At 47.2% G+C, this 23,969-nt stretch overlaps 1 protein-coding gene across 1 annotated transcript; it reads left to right on the top strand.

The window, feature by feature from the left end:
- The first annotated feature begins 19,950 nt into the window (after positions 1 to 19,950).
- Positions 19,951 to 23,969, top strand: LOC119457969 (uncharacterized). Its single transcript, XM_049671460.1, has 3 exons — positions 19,951 to 21,915; positions 22,591 to 22,714; positions 23,360 to 23,969. Exons 1-3 carry the CDS (start codon positions 19,951 to 19,953, stop codon positions 23,884 to 23,886), a joined length of 2,616 nt encoding a protein of 871 aa, XP_049527417.1. The 3' UTR covers positions 23,887 to 23,969.

The following is a 23,969-nucleotide window of genomic DNA, read 5'->3' as shown; positions in this document are numbered from 1 at the left end:
TGCAAGCGAGCCTTTTGTCTTTGTTGTTTATTTGTGACGGGCGGCAACGGCGGGGGGGGGGGGGGGGGGACGTCAGGCTGCGGTGCTCTCCCTTAATGTGCACCTCAGCGCCCGTATAGCGGTGGACTGTGGATTAAACCTTGGCCACTTGGTTTTCTTTAACCTGAACCCATCACATCGCGGACACGCGTTTTTTCATTCAGACCCTCCATCGACTGCTTACATGGATTCGCCACTGAAGGGAACACAATAACCATCAGCATGCCGTATGTGGATAGGCATGACATGCGACAAAACAGTGTCACTCTTAGTTTGTTTTTTTACTTAACAGCGGTTCCCTGATGGCACAGCCTTTCTCTATAATGTGTTGTCCCAGCAGAATCGTGTTGTTTGAGAATGACTTGACGGACCATAGCAGCTGCACGGCTCAATAGACCCTGCTATGTCCAATGTGAATCAGCATGCGGGAAACAAGGCACACGTGTGCAAATAAATATTAATTGCAAAATTACGCAAACAACGCCAACAGCAGTGCCTGTACTGAGAGAAACGAGAATCCAATTTATGCCATTGGCTCTCTTTCGGACAACCTTATTTTTAGCTACTGAACGAATATACAAAATTTTTTTCAATGACCTTTAGCAACTTGCTTCCTGCGAAACACCTGGGATTCGGTAATTCGGTATTTTTTATTGTATTCCGCAAAAGTACAAGTGTTTCGGCATACCCGCTGAGGTACGTGATGACCTTTATGTCGTAGTATTATGTAGTATAGCGGTCGTGCCATTTCTGGCCAATAGAATGACAAGCTTGTCTTTCAAGCGATGCAATCGATCGGCTAGTTGACCCCGAGTTGGTGTAGGCATCCTGTCCGCATAGATGGCACGTCGGTCCAGTGCTTTCCCATGCTTTTCGAGAACGCGACAACGTATTTAGCACAACACGCATTAACGCATGTAACAGTTTTCGACAGAGCTGACGTAGAGACCTTCGCAGTTTTCGCATCTCAATGTGCCCCTATTGCTTATTGAACAAGGGACTATCAAGCACGTCAGTAAATGGGCACAGATTTCAGGCCTGGTGGGAAATGGCTCTCTGGCAATTATTAAACGTTGCGAACTGCGTAAACGATTAAGCAATAGATGTATCCAAGCATTTGCACATACGTCCTCTTCGTACGCATCTCATGTCCCGGCCTCTGTTCTGTTCGCCAGGCTGAACTATTGCACAGTACATCGTTGAGCAGTGCATTTTAGCCCAGTATCTAGTTCTAACAGTTAGCCCAGTATGCAGTATATTCAAGTTTGAGCTGTTGGATGGAGACTGAGCGCCTTACCGCGGGTGGTTACAATCATAACGGACGGAAGAGAAACGGCTTTACGCCTGTGAAAAAATACAGACATGTTGGACCCGTGGTTTCATGACACCGCGTAAGGGGACTAGTCCAAGCCTACCTTCCGCGGCTCGTTTTACGACAGCAATGTCGCTGTATTAGAATCATGCCTTCGCCTCTTCGCCCCATCTCTGTCGAAAACAGTGCGCAAAACGGTCTGGACGTCTTCACGAGGGTGTGAATATGTTCTTTCGAGGAGTGTCCCTCGAGCTGATGAAACAAAGGGTTCGAACATAACGAGAACTTCTGTTTCTGGAATCGTGCAACTCCGGACACCGTTCGCTCGGAGCCTCGTATGTGTGATCGTATGCTAATTCATCATCATCATCATCATCAGCCTATATTTATGTCCACTGCAGGACGAAGGCCTAATTACGGGGACAGAAAAATGTTAAGAGCTCTCTATGTGGAGACCACTGGAGGATGGATTTGGATGAGAACTCAAATCTTAAAACATTTGCTCGTCCTCGCAGACCTAAATGAAATGTTATGCTTTTTATCTCTTGCTACACAATATCTCTAATGAGCAGTTTACCCCTTATAATCAACGTTACCGTCTGGATTTCTACAATATGACCTGGTGACATTTAGAATACCTCAACTTTCCCTAACGGACATCAATGGGGTACATAAACCATTGAGACGGGTCGTTTTTTTAGATTGGACAGTCCTTGACACCATAGGCTTAGATCTTTTAAAAGTTAGCTTCACTGGTATAGCCATATCTTTATTATTTGTACATACTGCAGGCCGTAGTTGTGCCCAAGCAGGAGTGCAAAACAAGAATACATAAAATACAAAGAACGGCATGTTAATCGTACAAGGTAGCAACGCCACGATTAATTACATTTCAGCAAGTATAAAATACGAATACAAATTGTGTGTTGTACAGTAATGCATTATGAGCATGTTATATACGGATGTTAATGTCTGCAGTAACCTTAACAAAAGATTCGACCGAAAAAAAAAAAAAAAGGAGACGGCTACCTGTGGTAGCTTGCTCTAATAGGCTATTGCAGCTGGAAGTAAAGAATACCTGTGAGAGCTAATGTGTCTTTCGGAATGTTGTAAAGCGGCAGACCATGCGCTTCGTGCTACCGCGCAACAGTTCAGAGAGGTTCTTTGCCCAGATGGAAAGTTGTATAAAGTATGGCTCAGTTACCACCGGCCAGTGTAGAAAGTACACTATAAAAGAATAAATGCAATAAAACCAAGAAAATACAACTTATATTTTTACTACAGAAAATTCCTTTGAATGGAACAGAAATGATTTTATTTTCAAAAGACTTCTTTCCGTTGATGGTCAGACACTCTTTCTTGATTTTAACAGCATTGGTCTCCATACGGTAAAGTGAAAATGTCATGAATCCTGTGAGCGAAGTAAGATTTGTTCGTCACTTTACAATCCGCAATTAACCTTTGCGTGCTGCAGCTTCACCAGCCCCGCAAATAAAGGTCACAGATTTTGTATGCACGAGCTAATTGGTCTTAGGTAATAAATATGTACAAACTACAATAAGGGCGAGTCATGCCACTCGGAGCATGGCTATACTATAAACTCGAGTGGATGCTTGGATGGTGTCGTGCAGTGCCGGGTGTCTTGGCCCCAGATGTTTTTGTCGGTGGCAACACCTCGCATGTTCAACGTAGCATGCATATCCTTACGTGTATGATCTGCTACAACCACATTCCAGATTTTCATGCTTTCGTTATACATGAAAGCTGCAGTCATGACAGGGGTAAAGTCACCCCCTTATTGAAATAAACTAACATTTCTGTAAGATTACGATAAAAACAATAAACAGGTCATTTTGCTAAAATCAGGGAGAAAAAGAAGCTAAATGAAAACAGCAAATATATGTTACAAGAAATCGACACGAGAATTTTTCGGAATGGTTTCCGTCTCAAAAAAAAAAAAAAAAAAATTGAACAGTGTACAGAAGACATTTAGCAAAACTAGAGCTGCAAAGTTAGGCATAGCACCTAGCACCTTATTTACTATATTTACCTTTCATTTACTATACAGAAACACCCTATCATGCAAATCGCTCAACTCATGCTCGAGGATGCTGGCAGATTAACTACTGGTGATCACTTTCATTCATCCTCGAAAATATACCCGTCTGCTACACAGAGGCAGCTATAACGTGTGATCTTGACTTACTCGAACTCACTAAGGTTCACCCGTAACTTTCACTGTGTGAAGTCTTCGACCTGTAGCAGGTTTCGTTAGCTGAAATGACGTCGATCGTCCTGCACCAAACGCCACCGAGCACAGTGCTAACCGATTTACACCCTTAATGGCGTTTTCTGTGTATAACTCACACCATTACAGCCATGTCTATGTAATAGTGTAAGTTATTGGCCGATATTAGGATGCTGAAGGGTGTAAATAGGCTTACACCCTTAACGGTGTTGTCCTCTATAACTCACAGCATTACACCCTTATTGCGTAAGCGTGGGTTATTGACCGATTTGCGCCCTTAAGGATCCTTAAGGGCGTAAATAGGCTTACATCCTTAATGGTGTTATTGTCTATAACCCACACCATTACACCCTTATCTGCGTAAGCGTGTTAGTTATAGACCGATGTGCACCTTTAAGGGTCCTTAAGTGTGTAAATCGGCTTAAAGTGAAGCGTTGGCGCTTGGCGATTTTCTTTTTTCGAGAAGCTTAATCCGCAAATGGACTCCGAGTGGTGGCCTCTAAGCATGTATTTCTGATTTCACAACAGACAATACTGCAGCTGAAGAAAGCGACGTTTCGCGCGTGGCAGAGTTGTCGTCGAGATGGTGGTGGGGCCCGTTGTGAGAGCCCACTGCAGTCGTAGCAAACGAAATCAACCACAGGGATCGCCTGAAAACTTGTTTTTTTTTTCTTTCCAACTATTTGCTATCGCATCACAACAGTGCCTTAGATGATACCAGCAAATTTTTAGTGCAAACTACGAATGCATAGAAAGCAAGAAGCAAAGAGCGAGTGCTGCCAAAGTAGGCAACCCCGAGTATGACAAGTATGAAATCGAGACAGATCGCACATGATGTTTATTGAACATGGTGGAAATACAAACAAAAGCACACCTGCAATCACACTCGCGGTGTCACACCTTGACGTACAGTTTCTTGAGTAACAGTTGTACAATAAGGTAATCACTACACTTACAACCTATAGTGAGAGAATTGCCACATACACAGTATACAGTCATACATTCCAACCGAAATTTGAGTTACACAATATGCAAAGATTGATGTAAAATTTTACAATACACGATGTCATTCTAGAATACACGGCTAGATCATGTTCGAAAAACTTGTGGTTGTGTCATGTAAGAGGATTACTTATGATATTCCAGCTACCTCAATGACTATGGAAATAAACATTGAATATTCATTAAGCTCTAAGTAGGGTAATTGGTAAGTTAATTTTAGCGAGTTGTTTGTTACTACCGAAACAGAATGACTCTGTTGCAAATAAATTGGTGAAACGGCTCTAAGGAACAGAAGTGGTGTCGATGCCGTGTAATGTTTACGTACAGTGAGGGTGAAACTTCCAAACGCAATACCTTGACCGTAATCCTCCAACATTTTCGGATAGAAACAACCACAAAAATTTTCCGAATGCACACAGTTGAGCTAGCTGATTAGATTTCAACATTGTAACATTGCAACGTGCGAGCCTAGACAAGGCGGACTGTGAAAGACACAGTTTGACATTGATTTTGCTCTCGTGTCTGTAGCTTCCGTTTTTGCAAGGACCGTTTGAGGTTAATAAATATGAGAGATTTAATTGGGACCATTTTGGCTGACTTAGCTACTGAGCAGTGGTGGATATCAGATATTGCGCAATGAAAATTGCCAATATGAGCGTAAACTCTTAAGCAGTCGTTATGTTTTCTAATTAATGTCCTTGGGAGGTATGTTGTAATCGCTGAATTGAAATCGGACCCTATTCAAAGCATATCTTTTCGTTATCGAAACTCTTGTGATTTGCACCAGTTTCAAGCACTTAAAATCTGCAATTTTCCTGGTTAACATGTTAACAGAGAATTTCAGCACGAGAAATGCTTAACTGGAACCACGATGCATTGCGCGCCACATTTAGAGTCGGTGTTTATCGAAAATAGTGCCATACGCACAGTTTCTAGTAAAAGGCTATGCCTTCAGTAACGACGGATGCTCCAAATTTGGCGACATTTCGTCATGCCTCCAAAAGTTGTGAAAACTTCCAAATCTTGCTACCGCTTTTATTCGCCATTTAATTACCACGCAAGTTCTGGCGTCCACCACTGCTAGGAAATTTTGTCAGTAAATCTCGTCCTGAATAACCTACTTTCAATAATCTGACACAGTCATCGCAGAAAAACACGCCGATTGGGGCTTGACGATTTCAACAACTTAAAATCTTTCACACGGAACATTTCCCGTAAAGAGAAACCCGTTCGACAGAGTACTGACATACATTCATGATTATGTTCCAGTAAAATATAAAAGTATTTCGCTCCATAAATAACCCGATACAGAAGCAGAGATGAAAGTAAGATACAGCATACATCTTGCCGAAATAAATCTTTAATTTTTTTTACAAGAAATGTAGCACTGTGACATCCCGGGAAGAGTGCATATGAACTTGTCATGAACAATGACATGAGAGTAAGGTTTGCCTACAGTTACTTCTATTCAAGCGTCTGCGAGACAACGAATTTTCTTTTTAAACAATAATTGTCTCTACTTGAGTGAAACATGCTGCAGTTGTATAAACTAGTAAAAACCCAGTGACAGTTGGGAGAAGACATTTCCGTTTAGATCCTTCTGTGTTTTCTGAAAAATGGTGGGAATATACTAAATATTCTGCTTTAATTTAAACATAACATTTCCTGATTTGTTGCCCTTTAACAAAAGAAAAACAAACGAGATAATTGAATATTGTAAACTGCCACAGATTAGTAGGCAGTGAGCTAATTAAAATAGTATATAGATTGCTTCGAAACATTAACAACCATTTCTCCAACCTCTCCTACGCACACTGCGTTTTCTGAACAGCACTTTTCGCTGTACTCACGTAAACAAAGTAGTAGTTCAACGTCAACTGATCAACGTATACTGATTAAGATGTGACAGAAGCAGTGTGAAACCTTGATGTCTGCTTCTGCTGCGCAGTTGAAAACTCTAAAATTCGGCACTTAATTTGTCTTTTACTTGCATAATAATTCAATGACTCTCAAAATATACAACTCTACGTTTGAGCGGAGAAATCAGTTCACCTCCGTGGCCTAAAGCTTTATCAATAGTCTTTGAAAAATGACACAACACAGCGAGAGAGCGCTGTCGCTGTCATACGAGGCATACCTGTCGCTGTCATACAAGTCAGGCAGGTAATTGTCCACTGTCGGACGGCGTGACGTAATATCCCGGCACACCCATTCTGGCAGCTCGGCGCGCCCCCTGTGGATCAAGTCGCACAAGATGGCGAACGCGTCTTCTTTTCCCATCACACCTTGCGCGTGCTTGGAGGTGATGAATTCCACGAATTCCGACGATGACAGCGTCAAGAACCTCAGCTTCGGCAGGAACGCGGCAACGGCAGTCTTGAAGTCCATGGCGCCAGTCTTGCAATGTGATCGCGCCCACCTTAGCGCCGCACGAATGACGAAAATCTCTAGTACGTTTGTCACCTGCGATCGCGGAGTCACAGTTCTTTAGACGTACGCAACATCTGGCGTAATTACATTGTTGTAATTTATGCTGCGTAATATGTTGCCTAAGGAATGCAAGTCTACGGGCCTGATAGCTTGTCCCTAAAGTTAGCCTTAAACATGAGCCGAAAGTAGAACAGACCAGTATTATTTGAATAAAAACGTATCTGCAATCATCTAGCGATATTACTACAGAAAGCTTGCATAATAATTCAATGACTCAAGAATATGGAACTGCATTCACCAGTTACACAATTTATCTCTTTCTAATGCAGCACATTTCATTCAAACAAACACAGTGGTTGCCGAACAAGATATCTTCTGCGCTTAACGTACGCTTGAGTGGAGAAATCAGTTCACCTGTGGCCTAAATAATTTTTCAAGTCATTGTCATACAAGACAGAGCTGTCACTGTCATACAAAACAACCTGTCGCTGTCATACAAGTCAGGCAGGCCATCTGCCGCTGTCAGGCGAACAATGAGATGAGAGTGAGGCTTGCCTCCTCTTGGTAAATATTTTCAGGAGCTCATGATTGCATAAAAAAATCACCAGCCCTTCCCCTGCCCGAGAGAATGGGGGTAAGCGAAGCCTGTCGTGTGTGTTCCTGACCTACTACTTTCCCGTAGTTACGAGGCGTGCACCACCGTTGTCGAGCTCCTGAAGGGCAAGACGACGCTGTCGCAGGCGTTCCGCTTCGTCTGCCCCAAACTCAGGGTCGGCGGCTCTTCGCTGACGTTTGCTCTCAACATCGCGCTCCCGCAACTCGGGGTCCGTGGCTCTTCACTGATGTTTCGCCTGGGCTTCGGAATCCCTCACGCTAGAATCGGCGCGTCGAAGCCGAACCCCCTTCCCCGAGCGAGTTTGCGGCGCCGTTGCTCAAACGCAGCCTGCTCCTCGGCGGAACGCACCACGCGCGGCATTCCACCTCGGTCGCAGAGACTGATATGAGGCGAAGGGAAGCCCGGCGGAGCGCGCGCCAACTCCCTTTCCTTACCCGCAACACACCAAACGATCCTGATTGGTCGCGCGTGTCACGCGATCCTGCGCCGGCTCTCTTTCTCCGCACCTGCTCTACTCTGGGAGCAGGCGGGGTTTTTTTTAGCGCGAAGCCACCGACCCTTCTCAGATAATACAAGCTTCACTTGAAAAATTAAATTTCGGGGTTTCACATTCCAAAACCACGAGGCATGCCTTATTGAGTGCCACGAGCCACCGGCAAAGCACGTGCGAATATGTGAAGACGACGACGACAACGCCGGTGGGCGAAATGGAGAGTGGACACGTGATGCAATAAGCGCGTGAAGCGCGAGAGAAAGAAAAATGAAGGAAAAGGTGACGAAGGCGGAGGAGCTGGCATTGCAGACGTGGACGAGGAGCAAAGCAGACTCATCTCCAGGGGGGGGGGGGGGGAGGTACTCTGTAAGAGTCCACCTAGTGGACTGTCCATTTCGGCTGTCGCGATTGGCTCCAGCTGCACCAGCGATGAAGGAGCCAGCTAGTCTCCTTCTCTCTCGTACAGCTCTGGAGCCAATCGCGACAGCCGAAATGGACAGTCCACTAGGTGGACTCTTACCGAATACCCCCCCCCCTCCCCAGCTGTGCTCTGAAAACAAGCGGCAGCTTCTAGGACCACGGACCGGAGAGGGGACGACCGAGAGCACGCCGGCGACAGCTCCAGCTTCTGAGTCCCGACTACGCCGCCGTGGTAGTGCTCCACGGCCGAGGGCCAGCACCACGCTGCCGTAACCGGCCGGTGTCCAATGCCACGGAGTCAATCGCCTGGTCACGTCAGCGGCACAACGCCCGGCTGGCCAGACCGCGTCTTGTACTACGCGGGATCTAGGAAGAGGACGGCAACCCCGTCGCTCGCAATGGATATCGGCGCCTATAGGCGTCGGAACTAGCAGGCCGACGTGCACCACTACTATATGACGGTCAGAACATTCGATTCTTAGGGACTACATGTCACTTGGCCAGTCAAACTAGGAACAGTATACATATATCTAGTTTGTGGTTCTTAGGGATATACCTAGTTTTGTGAATTTCTCGTTAGTGTATAGGGTTTATCCCGTGCGCTGTTCGTTTGTTTTGAGTTAGAATTGTTTCTTGGGATAAATGTTCTTTAACGTATTTGCATTGTGTCTGTTCATTTCTGGAGCACTGAAATTCGCGATAGCGAGGGACTCCCAGTTAATTTTGACCAGTTGGGGTTCTTTCACGTGCGCCCAATGTACGGAACACGGGCGCTCTTGCATTTCATCCTCATCGAAATGCCACCATCGCGGCCAAGATTCGATCCCGGGCCGTGGGGCTTAGTAGCGCGACGCCATCGACACTACGCCACCACGGAGGGTGATGATTGCGCCTCTGTTAGTCAAATCGAAAAACACACATCCTATTGTAACTGTTGTGATAGAAGCGCGGGGTAAAACAATGGCGCCCCCGAAGAACGACGACGAACCGACCAATAGGCGCAATGTGTGGAGCCAGGGTCCTTCAATACTGTTGACAGGAACACGGCCGCTCTATAAGGACCCTGGCTCTACCACCGAGCAAGCCGGTTCAACGGCAGAGACGCCACCATCCTGCTGAACAACGCTGCCTTCTTTCTTAAGTGAACCCCGTCTTCGTGGCATGAAAACCACAAAGACAGTTTCACAACGTGGTAGAAGTTCGTAGATCAAGAAGTGCTCCGGAGATCCGCCGGCTAAAAGGTGGGCAGAGCAAACGCCATCATGCAGCGAGTTCAAGTTCCTGGCCAAACCTGCACGACACACATCGAAGTGCTTAACCTTAAGTTGTGCAGAGCCCTCGAACCTCAGACGACCGAAGAAGACAAGGTTGGTCATCTTCTAAACGGGATCGCCAAGGACGCGTACCATGGGCCCTATAACGTAAAACTATTCCAATCTGTTTTTATTTTAATCGCCTGATGTCACATTTGCTTAACCGCCGACACAAGCATTGGGCGGTGACCCGCAACGCTGTTTGAGCCGCCCAATTAAACGCTCTCCTCGAACATCGGTCACTTTGCTTTGAAAACGAATAGTAGTCTACTTTGACATGTTTCTCTCACTTAATTGGCTGACAAGAGGCAAGGAGCCCACAGTAGTGGAGAGGGTTTCGTTGGGGACGAACTAGCGCAGTGAAAGTAGATACTTGATGAGGAGGGTGGTGCCGGCGATTGGCCGCGTCTGCTTGTTTGCTTGCGGTGGCTGGTCGAAAATCACGCCAGCGTGCAACGGAAGGATACAAATGCCACTTAAACGGATATTCAGTGAGATGGCAGAGCGATGTACACGTGTCGAAAGGCCTCAACAACGTTATATGGTCACGTAAAAATCTTCATTACGGAATATTGTCGAAATTCCTAGTCATATGGCACGATCTCCATAGAAATGGGAATGGAGCACCGCGACTGTTGGTATATGTGGCATCTTTTGAGCTTTCTTGCTTGCTGTCGCTACTCAACGAGCTCAGAAATGGTGTTAAGCTGTGCGTGCTCTTGTAGCGTTGGTATTGCTCTCACTGCGCTTCTGCTGATAACCTCAAGTTTGTCCCACTGCTGAGCAGTCAGTCGTAAGAACTGCACTTGATACGATACGATGCTGCAGGACGGAGCGCACGAGGCAACGGACCACGTCAGTGCGAGCCCCACATCTCCATGACCCAATTCTGCGAATCAGGTGAACTGTTTCTCCTGATGTCCTGCTAACCTTCTTGATCCACTTCACGCTAGACCCCGAATGGGGAACTTCTAGGCGAAGAACCAGCAGCTCTTCAGTCTCAGGAATCAGCGATGAGCCAATTTGAGATGGAAATCGCTATCGCAAACTGACTTTCTGCCTGGTTTGTTGGCAACGTGTACGTAGCAAGATTTCTCTGTCAATATCTGGAGTCCAGCGGACCTTACGTATTCGTGTAACACATCGACCTTTCTGCATTTGTTTACACTGTGTCTCAAGGTCTCTGAGTAGACCACATGCAATGTGACGTCGTCGGCATAAATGATAAATTTTATATTATCAACGTCCTGTAGTTTATACGCTAGAGGAATGAAGAAAAGATATTAAATAATAACGGTGCCAGAATGGAGTTATGTGTCAGTAGCCACCACAGTGCGCACCAAATGAGTGCAAGGTGAGACGTGCAGGACTTGATCTGCCAGTATAGCTAGGCCATCTTCCGTACCTAAGTACGGCCTGAATACTATCTGAGCTGGATGGTATTAGTGGTTGTGTTAGAGCCACCACGAAAGCCGAGTAGCCAGCGTTCGCTCAAAGAATTTGCAGATCGTTGGTGCCAGAGAAATTGGCCGGAGATCTTCAAAGCTTGTTGGCGGCTTTCCAGGTTTAGGTATGGTCACCCCTACGGAGTGTTTCCACTCACATGGAAGAGATCCATCGATCCGTACGCTATTCATAACCTGGAATAACGTGCCCATGGCCTCACCTTCCAAGTTCTTAAAAAGCTCATACAGGAGACGGTCATGTCCAGCTGCTGAATGTAGTTTTGTGCCTTCAATTGCAGCGAGTATCTCAGCTTTTGTGAAAGGCATCGTAATGTACAAAGTATCATCGGCACTGTCTCCACTGCTCGCTGGACAGATGCGGCCAAGTACCCGAATGGGGAGGGCCTGGTAATCAGCGTGGCAGGACACAGACAGCAGGAACTGGTACCCGCTTCCCTTCGTACGCAGAACGTTGCCACAGCAGAAGAGGCCGCCATTGCCCTCGCCATCTCGGCATCGAGACAGGATGAGGAAATATATATTCTTACAGATTGCCAGTCAGCATGTCGAGCCTACGCGAACGGCCATCTACATAAAGTAGCATACGAAATTGTCAACCACCTCAACGAAATACCCCGCACCACGATAATCTGGACACCGGGACACGAAGCCGACAGCGGAAACCAGCGTGCACACACGATAGCCCGAAGTCACTGGAACCGGGCACTGCAAGAGACGCCAGAAGACCCCAGTCCAGAAACACTACACACTATGAGATACTTCAGCACTACCGCCTTTCGAGACAAACGATGCCGCCACCGCACCCATCCATCACCACAGCTGAAGCCAGGGCCTGGAGGCAACTCAAGACAAACACCTATCCCACGGTGTAAGATATATACTCTTTAGGTGGGGACACTTCTCGGCTTGCTTGCTAGACGCGATCGACCAGATAAAGTAGCAAGGGCGCACGTCTATCGGGGCGGTGACGGCAGTGGATACCTATCGGCGGAACGACGCAACTTCAGTTAGAACGCAGGCGAGAGCGTGCGCCGACAAGGAACGCGCGCATGCCCTTTCCCCGGTGACCTACCTTCGTGCGTCACTCAATCATTTCGGATTTCCCGCGAACTGCCGGTTGCTATAACAAGGGGAGATTAAACCAATAAAAAACTTTCTGCGTTGAAGTTGCGTCGTACTGCCGATAGGTATCCGCTGCCGTCACCGGGCCGATCGACGCGCGCCTTTGCTACTTTATCTGGTCGATCAAGTCTGGCGAGTGTCCTCACCCAAAGAGTATATATCTTACACCGTGACCTATCCCCACCTCACGCTCCTCCACGCGATGTACCCCACGCTTTATCAACCCCTTTGCCCTTTCTGTACAGAGCGAGCTACACTCTACCATACCACATGGGAATGTCAAAAAATACCTAATGACTCCCCCAACCGAAACATAACGCACGATCAGTGGGAGATGGTGCTGACCAGCTCGGCACTGGAGGATCAGCGAAACCTGATCACCAGAGCCGAAAGTGCTGCCATCGCCAATGGGGTCCTGACTCCACCCACCACGGGGATCCACTCCTCTCGGTGCCTCATCGAAATAAAGTTTTGCCTCTCTCTCTCCGCATCAGTTGAAGAAGGATTTGCCGGTGGCTGCTGGCTATTAGAAAAAAAGCTTACAGCAGCTTGTTTGGCAAAATATTCCGGCGTAAGGTTGAGAGCCAATCGGATTCCTGCCGATGGGTCTGCGTGATAACTACCGCGCTCCACGGCCCGAAAAGTGCGCCATAATTTCTTGTTTCTCGCTCCGGAGCCTAGGTGCTCCCACCAATCACGCCAGCAGTTACGTGACAGTTGCTTTTCGTAGCGCCGAGCACGCGCAGTAATGCAGTTCATCAAGTTGAGCACTTGAAGTATAGGACCGCCGCTTTCCGAGTGCACCAATTGTGCATGGTTGGCATACGTATAGATTAACCGCGCAGTTAAAGTTGCAAGCTTATAATCTCGGTTTTCCTAATCTCGACTAACTTGCAACACACTTATTTTTAATCTCTTAATTTATGCCGAGTACGGTTCTCCTTGTATGTCGAAAGCTAACACCGCGCGCTGGGTTGAGAAGATAGAAAACACAAGCACACGACTGTACAGGCATTTCCCAACGTGACCGATATTAATGTGTGCACGATGCACGCGACAGCTAGAATAACGCTCAAACTGCTTTTGACAAGACCTATGAGTAAAAAGGCGAACAAAATACTGCTGTTCCGAGCCGTACTCACGATAGCAGCGCCATCTTTCAAACTTTGCCGCCCCCGCTCAACGGCTCTCTGTCGTTTTCCCTTCCCCGCGTTACCAGCTGCGCGTCTCTTTTCCTATTAGACTCGCGCCGTCACGTGACACTGCGCGCTTACAATCTTTTCGTTTTTTCGCTCGAAAAAATGCTCGGAGGAATGCAGCCGATGCTATAAAGTAGAGTTTCATGCTCAGCACTCGTGGTACGAAATTTTGGCAATGCGATTAGCTGTTACCTTGTCCACAACAAGAAGCGCTGTCTCCAGACGACTATTGATGAACGCGTCGGAACGTAGCACAGCCTCGCCTCTGTTAACGAGCACCGCGTCTGCCACTTTGTCAAGCGATCCATAGCCGCTCGCGAAGCCGCAGTCGAGTACGAGGCACGCTTCTTTGGCGTCGACGTGCACGCGAAGGTAGGCGAGGCAAGAAGTTGCGAGATTTTCGAAGAGATATTTCTCTGCTGCAGCCTTTGTGTGCAAGGCTTCAATACAGTTTTCGATCCTGGCCTCTCCCGTGTACACGTATCTGCAAAACAAAAGCGGCATGGCAAGATAGTTATCACAGACGAACCCATCAGCAAATATACAAGGGCAGATACGTGGGTAAGCCCCGGATACTTTCTTTTTCATCGATACAGCATAGCGACGTAGCAAGACAGGCAAATAATAAAAAAAGCCTAATCTTTAATACACCTAAACTTAACAGACGATAACACAAAAGCTAATACAATATAACTCCTGCACAGAGGTAGCAAGAGACAAACATTGAAGATAAAATAATGATGTAAATGAGTGTCGAGCATACGGAGACTTATTTCCTATGCAGCGCAATGTCCAGAAAGCGACTAATGCGTAAGCAGCACGGTCGCGGGATTCAGAGCTGATTGCACACCAGAGAAGAATAAAATTTATCTGAAGCTCCTTAATAAGTAACACAATTAAGTGGATCCCGCCAATACGTATGAGTTGATGTAACCGCAGTGTATCATATATGCTACGTTGAGTTTGCTATCTCAACATTGTGGTTCATGCACGAGAAACTTACCGCATAGCCTACAGTACGTTTTCTAGTATACGATGGAAGTGAGCTTTAGATACTGGATGGTTTAGCACCAGGGTTGCCATTTTAGCGACTTGGTCGCTGTATTTAGCAAGTTTTGTGTCTGTTTAGCGACAAATTCTTTCCTTTTAGCGACCAGCGACATTTCTAGCAATGTGGCAGAACCATTGGCGACATTTTTGCGACTTCAAAGGTAGAAAAGGTGCTTCAAAAATGACTTTCCAGAGTGCGCTTTATGATTGAAGAGCTAGAAAAATACGGCCGAAATTGGCTGTCCGGCACGTGGACTTTGTGAACACGATGAAACAGCAGTGGTCTCCAGTGTTCGTAAATTTTTATAAAAACCATTCTATGGCCTAAATCGACAGACTGCTTCCAGCAATCACTCGATTTTAACTTTATCTTGTTAATGCAACAAATCTAATCAATTTCGGTGCAGTGGTTGCCGAGAAAAAGGATTTATCATTTCCCATGTATTTATAATAGGAAAGCTAAAGCTTCCTCTTAAACCCTAGAATGCCGTAACGCTTACGCTCGCACCCTAAAAGCGGAGCCGCTAATCCTGTTTATCCTACTTCACAATCCAGACAAAGGCAAGCAACGAAAACGTGCCAGCACGGAGAAAAGGCCTACCTACCGCTCGCTTCCGACCGCTTTAGGCGCCGCATATCTGGCTACACGCTAGCTGGTGCGATCGAAATGACGCTTACACTTTCGCGACAGCACGCATAGTTGCTAATACAAAATACTTGTTGGCTCTTTTTCAGTCCTTGAACTTCCCGGCGCACAATGATAGTGGCCACCAGCTTCACCAACCACCGCGTAAGAAAAAAAAAAAAAACATGGTTACAGCCAAACAGTAGCCAGATGACTAAACAGAGCTAGCCAGACAGAAGACAAACTTGCCTAGTAAGCGAAACCGAAACTAGCCCAAGTGATAGTTACAGCCAAATCGTAGCCAGACTAAATTGAGCTAGCCAGACGACAGAAGACGAGCTTGCCTAGTAATTGAAACCGAACCTAACCCAAGCGATGGTTAAAGCCAGACTAAATTGAGCTAGCCAGGCAACAGAAGACGAGCTTGCCTAGTAACTGAAACCGAAATTAGCCCAAGTGATGGTCACAGCCAAATCGTAGCCGGACTAAACAAAGCTAGCCAGACAGAAGACGAGCTTGCCTAGTAACCGAAACTTGCCCAAGTGCCCTTACTTGCAGTAAAACTTCCTGCAAAGCGCAGTGCGGCGCAGGGTTTTATTTTTGGCGCAATTGGCGCGCGATGGAGCGGGATGGCGCAGAACTCAAATGGAGCAGGATGGCGCAAATGCTGCAGGAATTCCACACCTGACGACACCACGAAATGACCACGAGCCCATACCTTGTAGCCCAAGCTATTAAACAACTTGGCCCACTGGGTCGGCCTAGCAGGTGTGACGACGACTGCATGACGACCAGGATCACAACCCCAGTGGCTCAAGCAGATCGATAAAATGGGCCAGTGGGTCGGCGTAAGAGGCTACATAGATAGATAAATAGATTGATAGGCTCAAAATTGCTGAAGTAGGCAAAGAATGCTACAGCCTAACTCGGGTATAGCGAACGCGGATATAACGAATTATCGTGTATAACGACCAGCTGTAAAATCCCACTGAAATTATATATATCGAATTGTTGATATATTCGCGATCCCCTTCGATATATTTGTAACTATTTCGCGATCCCCTTCGAGTTCGACATATCCGGATTCGACTGTATTGGCATTAAAGGTATTGTAGGACTGACATTACCCTTGATAGACCCCCAATTTCAACAACATATAAGCAATGTGCATAATAGTCACAATAAACAGAACGCCGACCGAAATGGTTGCCACCAGACGAGATGATGTCCAATTATTGATTGCATTAACGAGGTGCCTTGTTTAGTTGGCCGATGAAACAGGGGAAACGTAGCACAAACCTAGTATAACGCATGAAAATACCGAAAAAGCGACGGTTCCATAATTTGCATTTATTTACTCCTAATTAGACCAAAGAACTACGCATTCGCTACGCATTACCCATAAAATGCCGCTCCACCTACATTTCCGCAATATATATATATATATATATATATATATATATATATATATATATATATATATATATATATATATATATATATATATAGTGCTGTCGAGCATTTGCTAAAGCAATTTCTAACCAATGCTTTATTTCATCTGCATGTATTTATTTAGCTTCACATACTCATTTGCCGCTGCATACCCTACGCTTTAGCTGAATTTGATTTAAGCGGCATTCGTATAGTTAGGCCAGGCCAGCGGATTAAATTTCGCGCCGCTCGTATGAAACACTCGCGACAGCCCAGAGCACTTGAATGCGGATTTTATTGCAACAGCCTTAATTAACCGACTCACACACTTTGAACTCTGCCTGCACATCACCCATTGCCTGCCCCTTATTTTCAACAAATATAGACAAGGTGCTTCGTTTTGTTGACCTGGTGCACCAGGGAAACCAATTACAAACTCCATATAACGCGTGAAAATAGGGAAGAAGACGAGTTCAGTCATTTATTGCTAAGCTCTTTATTAAGCTAAGAACGTAACGTGAACGTTTTACACGGCATTACATTTACTATGCTCAGCAGTTCTGCCAAATGTTAACACAGTGCCATGTAGATTTTCAAGCCTATGGGAAAGAACGCGAAAAACAGCCGTATGACACCCTGAGACACTTGACTAAGTAATTTTCTACGAATGCTGTAATGAACCTACACCAACTGAACATGCATCCCAAGTCACGCACTTCCTGCTACCTAGTTCAACGAAATATGAATAACGTGTCCCGCATAAAGCTTCTAGAGGACACCGGGAGAACCTACTACAGGCCTCGTATAACGCATGTAAATTTAGAGAATGCCAGTATTATTTCCAAAGCATGAAATTACCGTACGCGCTTCAGTGTTTCGACGCACGTTACCAATAGACTGACCACCGTTTTGTCCAAATGTGAAACTCCTGCCGTCCTTGGGCCTTTCAAGGAAGTGGACAAAGTTAGCGTAATGCCTGTCAACAAGGCGAAAACGAAGGTGCGGAGTTCTTCATTTATCTCCGATAGAATTCACACTTCAAAATTCGCCCACATATCCCCCTTAACATGTTTTCTATTTCCTGAATAAACTTCTTGAGTGATCAGTTTTTTTTTAGAATGTCGTCCAAACAGACATAACGTGTTTGAGTGTTTCTAGTGAGACTAACAGATTCGCCATAAAATGACGTAATGCAATGTTTTACAACAATCGCAATTAGTTAAGTCGGTACACTGAAGTGCTGAGCGCTTGGTAAAGGCCGCGCTTATTCTGTGTGAACAATTGAACAATGCACGTGAGTCTTAGCTGGATTGAGGCCATGCAACATTCGAAAATACATAGAAAAGCCATGCCTGCGACGACGGCGAATCAACACGGCTGCAAATTACTCACTTCAGAAGACCGTAGAATCCATCAGGATGGAGGTCCGTGATGACGACGGTGTCTTTTTCGGCAAGCTGACCGTCGTAGAACACTGGCTTCGAAAACTTCGCTACTGAAGGCCAGTAACAGCTTGTGAGCCTTGAAGGTCTTCGAGATGTCGAATTGTTGCGGTTTTACAACGAACTCCACATCGGCGTAGTCGCCGCTTCGCAGGAATTTCTCGTAGTTGAACTGCAAAATGACGTCGGCACTTTAAGAAGCGTCTCTGCAAAACAGATCGGAATTGGCCGCCACGCAAGTGTCTTTCCCTGTAAAGTTTCTCTCTGCATAAACAAGGCAGTCCACGTCACCTATACGATATAATACGTGTTGTGGTCTACGGAATACCGGGGAACCGCTGACGTGGACGGCTAGGTAATGGCTTATTGGCGTCCCCTTTGAAACGGGCTGGTGTCAAATAGTCACCTAACCTGCTTCAGTTACTCAGGCATGCTATACATGCTTTTCTTTCTAGCATTTTGTGTATACATCTCTTTAATCTTCTTTCTCTTCCTCAAAACTTCTCATCTACATTGTACCGCTACCTATACCTGTAACGGATCCGGTCGTATCTATCTCTTCCTTGTCTCTTGCTTATATCGACTGATGACCGGTTGATGCTCGTCCACTTTAAATCCAAGCGCTTCTGGAAGGTGTACGTCACCTACGTGTCTCGCTGGGTGAATCCCTTCGCATTTACATTAGGATGTGCTGAGTGGTCTCTGGATCCTTGCTGCAGCATACACATGTCTCGTCTTGTTGCGGATATTTTCGGCGGTATGATTTGTCTTTAAGCAGTCAGCACGAGCCTCAAATAGCCAGGCCCTGCCCTTTCTGTTCTCGTACACAATTTCCATTCTAATTTCTTTTTTCCCATTCTTGTAAATCTCCATGGTCTTTTTCGTTTACATTCTTTGCATCCAATTGAATGTCTGTTTCTCTCACTTCCTTTCTGACGACCCCTTGTTGTCTATTTACACTTTAAACTACCCTGTATAAGATTGCCACCTTTCTTGACCTCTTCCTCCATTCTGTGTTCATTCTGTTCTGAGGCTATCAACGGCACTAGTGCCGACATCTAGTGTCAGTTTCAAAATGCGGGCATCAAATAAACGTATGCAGCCGTGTGTGGAGCAGATACTGCAGCAATGACTCGGGGATTTATAACCCTACAATGCTTTTTTTGCGACATTGATAGCAGTTACGCACATAGGTAGTCTGCAAACAAACACAAAAATACAGCGAATACTCACAGGCATTGTCGTCCCCGTCGTCGGATGTCACTCGAGATAACCGAGAAGCAAGGTCCCGTCAATCTGCGATAAACAGTGTCACCTTTAAACGGGCGCCTTACCATAATATTCAGCCGGTCACAATTCAAGAAGTCAGCTTCGAAATCGCGCTTCATGGGTTCACAGTGGATGAGATAGAAGCCGTACAACACGGAATGGTAATTTGGAAGGTAAAATGGAAATTTGAATGATACTGCTATATATTACTGCCGTACAACCCCTCTACAAGCTTATGTGTTCCTTGTGTACACATAAGTTTTGCCGTATCGCGACAACGCAAGCCCGTTTATCGCAACCCGAAGTGCGCATGCTCGTGCTGATGCACAGAGAATAAAAGCAGCCACGCTATCTTCAATAAACCTTTTCTATTGCTTGCACCTACTGAATCTGTTGTTGTTACCCGCGCTACAGCAGTAGCGACGAGGATGGGATTTCATGTGAGCGTGGTCTGCGACTGACATGATCAAATGATGGCATCTCGCCCACCGGTTTTCGACGAGACGGTGAGCAGCTGGAGCACGTACAGGATACGGCTGGAAGCTTATTTTGAAGGCAATGGAATTACTGACGCGGCCAAACGCCGAGCTCTGCTGGTGTCTTTATTGAGCGATAATGTCGTGCGCATGTTGCAAGGGCGCCTTCCAACCGTGTCGGTTAACAGCCAGACCTACGATGAAGTCGTTGAATACCTCGAGGAACACTACAATCCCCAAGTTAATGAAATTGCGGCGAGTTTCTCGTTCTTCATGCGTAAGCAAAGGGATGGAGAGAGCGTTCGGGAATACATTGCCGACCTTCGGAGACTGGCGGAAAGTTGCAACTTCGGCAACTCGCTGCACCGTATGCTGCGAGACCGCATAGTATGCGGAATCAGGGACGACGACGCACGACGCTGCCTATTAACACGGAAGAAGCTAACTTTTGAGGAGGCAGAAGAATTTGCCATAGCTTCAGAGAAGGCGCTAGGCGACGTTCGTGACATGCGAGAAGCAGACCCAGTGACCACGGGAACCAGCATCAATGTTGTACAGTCGCAGCGAGGACGACGACCCTGGACGAAGTGGAACACTGCAAAGAACAACCATTCATGTGAGCGTTGTGGCGGTCCCCACGCGACACACACGTGCCGCCATCGAAACACCAAGTGTCACCATTGCGGCAGGAAAGGTCATCTGGCAAAGGTTTGCAGCAGTGGCCGCTCTCGGGAACGTGATGCCTTTGCCGTCGAGGAAATGGAAGGTGAGAGCGAAGAAGAAATGTTGCTGGCTCTTGTCGCTCACAGCTCCGCCGACAGAGCTACGTTGAAGCCTCTCGAGGAGGAGTTGACATGGCAGGGCCGGAAATTGCGAATGATTCTAGACACTGGTTCTCCGGTCAGCGTCATACCGAAGAACATATTTAAGAAACATCGCAGACGGTGGCCGTCACTGCAAAAAACATCGCTGCGCTTGACATGCCTCCTGGGGCCATTGCCAGTTGTCGGCCAGATAACCATGAGGGTTCAGTCTAGATCGACGGTTGTGACCAGCACGCTAATCGTGGTGGCATGTAACGGACCACTGCTCTGCGGCCGGAACACGATAGAGTCCTTCCGTAAGGCGGGTGTGTCCTTCTGGGACACTGGAACCACCTCGAGTGTAAATGTTGTCCGTGATAACAAGATGGCGCCTCTGCTCGATGAATTTTCCGATCTTTTCGAGAACAAGCTTGGCTGTTGCAAGGGCCCCCCTGTGCAATTACACCTTAAAGAAGGAGTCCGCCCACGCTTCTGTAAGGCACGTACAGTGCCTTATGCCATGCGCTCCAAGGTTTCAGCCCAGATCGACCGTCTTGTACAAGACGGAGTGCTTTCGTCGATAAGCATTTCAGATTGGGCAACACCGGTGGTGCCGGTAGCAAAAAAGAACGGCGATATACGATTGTGCGGCGATTTCAAATTGACAGTCAACCCGGCGTCGCACTTGGAACAGTATCCCATGCCCAAAGTTGAAGACATATTTGCGGCGCTTTCTGGAGGCGAAGTCTTCAGAACTCTGGACCTGCGCAACACGTACAATCAGCTGCCGCTGGACGACGAAGCTAGAAAGATCGCGGTACTCAACACACACCTGGGCCTTTACTGCTACAATCGCATAGCATTTGGAATTGCTTCAGCCCCCGCCTTGTTCCAGCGACGCATGGAATCGATTTTGCAAGGTTTGCCGATTGTTCAAGTGTACCTCGACGACATCATTGTGGCGGAGAAGGAAAACGACACATCGGTACTGCGGCAGGTGTTTCAGCGGCTTCGTGAACACAACTTGAAGTTGAACAAAGCCAAGTGCCGGTTTAGGGAAGCACAAGTGTCGTTTCTGGGGCACCGCATCGATGCCAAAGGTCTGCATCCTCTGCAAGATAACCTCGAGGCGGTACTGGCCGCGCCGAAGCCAACATCGGTAAGCCAGCTGAAATCTTTCTTGGGCTTGGTTACTTATTATGCTAAATTCTTGCCCAACTTGTCAACGACGCTGGCTCCCTTATATCGCTTGCTGGCAAAGGGGGTGTTATGGCAATGGGGGCCATCGCAGGACAGCGCATTTCAAGAAGCAAAGGGTGCCTTAGGCAAGGCTAAATTTCTTGTCCACTATGACCCGCGAAAACCCCTTCGACTGGAATGCGATGCATCATCGGTCGGTTTGGGCGCAGTGCTGTCCCACCGCATCAAGGGCGAAGACTATCCCATAGCTTTTCGCTCTAGAACCTTGACGCCGGCGGAGCGCAATTACTCGCAACTAGAAAAGGAAGCACTTGCCCTAGTTTTCGGTGTGACAAGGTTCAGAGACTATCTTTTCGGTAATAAATTTTGTTTAATAACGGATCATAAACCGTTGACAGGGCTGTTCCATCCCGAGAAACCAATTCCACAGATGGCAGCGGCCAGGATACAGCGTTGGGCGCTCCTTTTATCAGCGTATCAGTATGACATAGAATTCCGGAAAGGGTCATAGAACGCGAATGCCGACGCTTTGAGCCGTTTGCCGCTGCCGGAGCAAGGGCACCCTGGTAAAGATGATCCCATCGAATATGTGCTACATGCGCAAGCTTTGACAAATTTTTCTCTTGGCGCACAGCAGTTGGCAGACAGCACGAGCGAGGACATGCTTCTCCGACAGGTGAAGACGTGGATTCTTCGGGGTTGGCCAAACCAGCTGGGGCCGGAGCAACAGTGCCTTCAGCCGTACTTCACCCGCAGATACGAACTCGCTGTGAGTAAAGGTCTAATATACTGGGGTCATCGTGTGGTGCTGCCCGAGACCGTGCGGGTACCTATTCTGAGAGAACTTCACGACACCCACCCAGGCATGACTGCAATGAAGCGCCTGGCCCGTACGATGTTTTGGTACCCCGGATTGGACCACGACATAGAGAAGCTGGTACAAAGCTGCCAGCAATGCGTGCAATGTTGGCCCATGCCAGCGGAACAGGTCCCTTCAAGCTGGCCGAAAACCAACAAACGATGGTCTCGCCTGCATATCGACTATGCAGGGCCAGTGGAAGGTCACATGATCTTGGTGGTGGTAGATGCGGAAACGAAATGGATAGAGGCAGTACCCCTTAAAACAGCAAGTGCAGAAACTACAGTCGAAGTATTGCGAGGGATCTTCGCGCGTTTTGGTCTGCCCCATACAGTCGTTTCCGACAATGGGCCACAATTTAACAGTTCAGTGACTGAAAGATTTTTCAAAGATAACCATGTGTGTCATGTTACCTCCGCTCCATACTATCCACAGTCAAATGGATTGGCGGAGCGGGCAGTGCGCACCATTAAGGAAGGTATCAAGAAAAATAAGGATGGAAGTCTGCTCAATCGTATTTCCAAGTTCTTGCTACGCTACAGGGCAACACCGACTCGAGATGGCAAGTCGCCCGCCGAGATGTTGCTGGGTTTTCAACCCAGGACCCGCCTAAGCGCACATTTTCCAGAGGAAGAGGTGGCACGGGATCCCACGGTGAGCAGACCCCCGGCACCGTTGTCACAAGTCTTTTCACCGGGAGCGCCTGTTTGGTCACGGCAGTATAATCACGCTGGCCAGAGATGGTTACCCGGCACGGTGACGTTAACAAGAGGTAGGCGTATGGTCACGGTGGACACCACAGGAGGGGTGCAGCGCCGTCACGTGGACCAAGTGCGGCCACGACTAGCTGCGGATGACGTAAAGCAAGAATTCGACGCAACACGGCCCGGAGACAACCAAGTCACAGAGAGTGATCAACCCTCTGCAGTGGACGACGCTGAACCATCATCAGACGGATCACTTGGTACACCCCAGACTTCCAGTGAAGTAACCTCCAGTGTACCGGCGGGCTTAGGACTTCCTAGGCGTTCTACGCGCACAAGGAGGCCTCCCGACAGGCTAGGCTTCTAAGGGGGAGGAAGTGCCGTATCGCGACAACGCAAGCCCGTTTATCGCAACCCGAAGTGCGCATGCTCGTGCTGATGCACAGAGAA

The sequence above is a fragment of the Dermacentor silvarum genome, chromosome 7 (assembly GCF_013339745.2).
Source record: "Dermacentor silvarum isolate Dsil-2018 chromosome 7, BIME_Dsil_1.4, whole genome shotgun sequence".
In the NCBI taxonomy this organism is placed as follows: domain Eukaryota; kingdom Metazoa; phylum Arthropoda; class Arachnida; order Ixodida; family Ixodidae; genus Dermacentor; species Dermacentor silvarum.
The sequence above is the reverse complement of the archived record's forward strand: the minus strand, read 5'-3'. Positions and strand labels throughout refer to the sequence as shown.

Bases quoted from the DNA above. Each gene is read 5' to 3' on its own strand.
- LOC119457969 (XM_049671460.1), top strand. From the start codon at position 19,951: ATGGCATCTCGCCCACCGGTTTTCGACGAGACGGTGAGCAGCTGGAGC. The intron at 21,916-22,590 runs GTAAGCCAGCTG...CTTGGCGCACAG, and splicing joins CCGCGCCGAAGCCAACATCG to CAGTTGGCAGACAGCACGAG. The intron at 22,715-23,359 runs ACGAACTCGCTG...TACGCTACAGGG, and splicing joins GCCGTACTTCACCCGCAGAT to CAACACCGACTCGAGATGGC.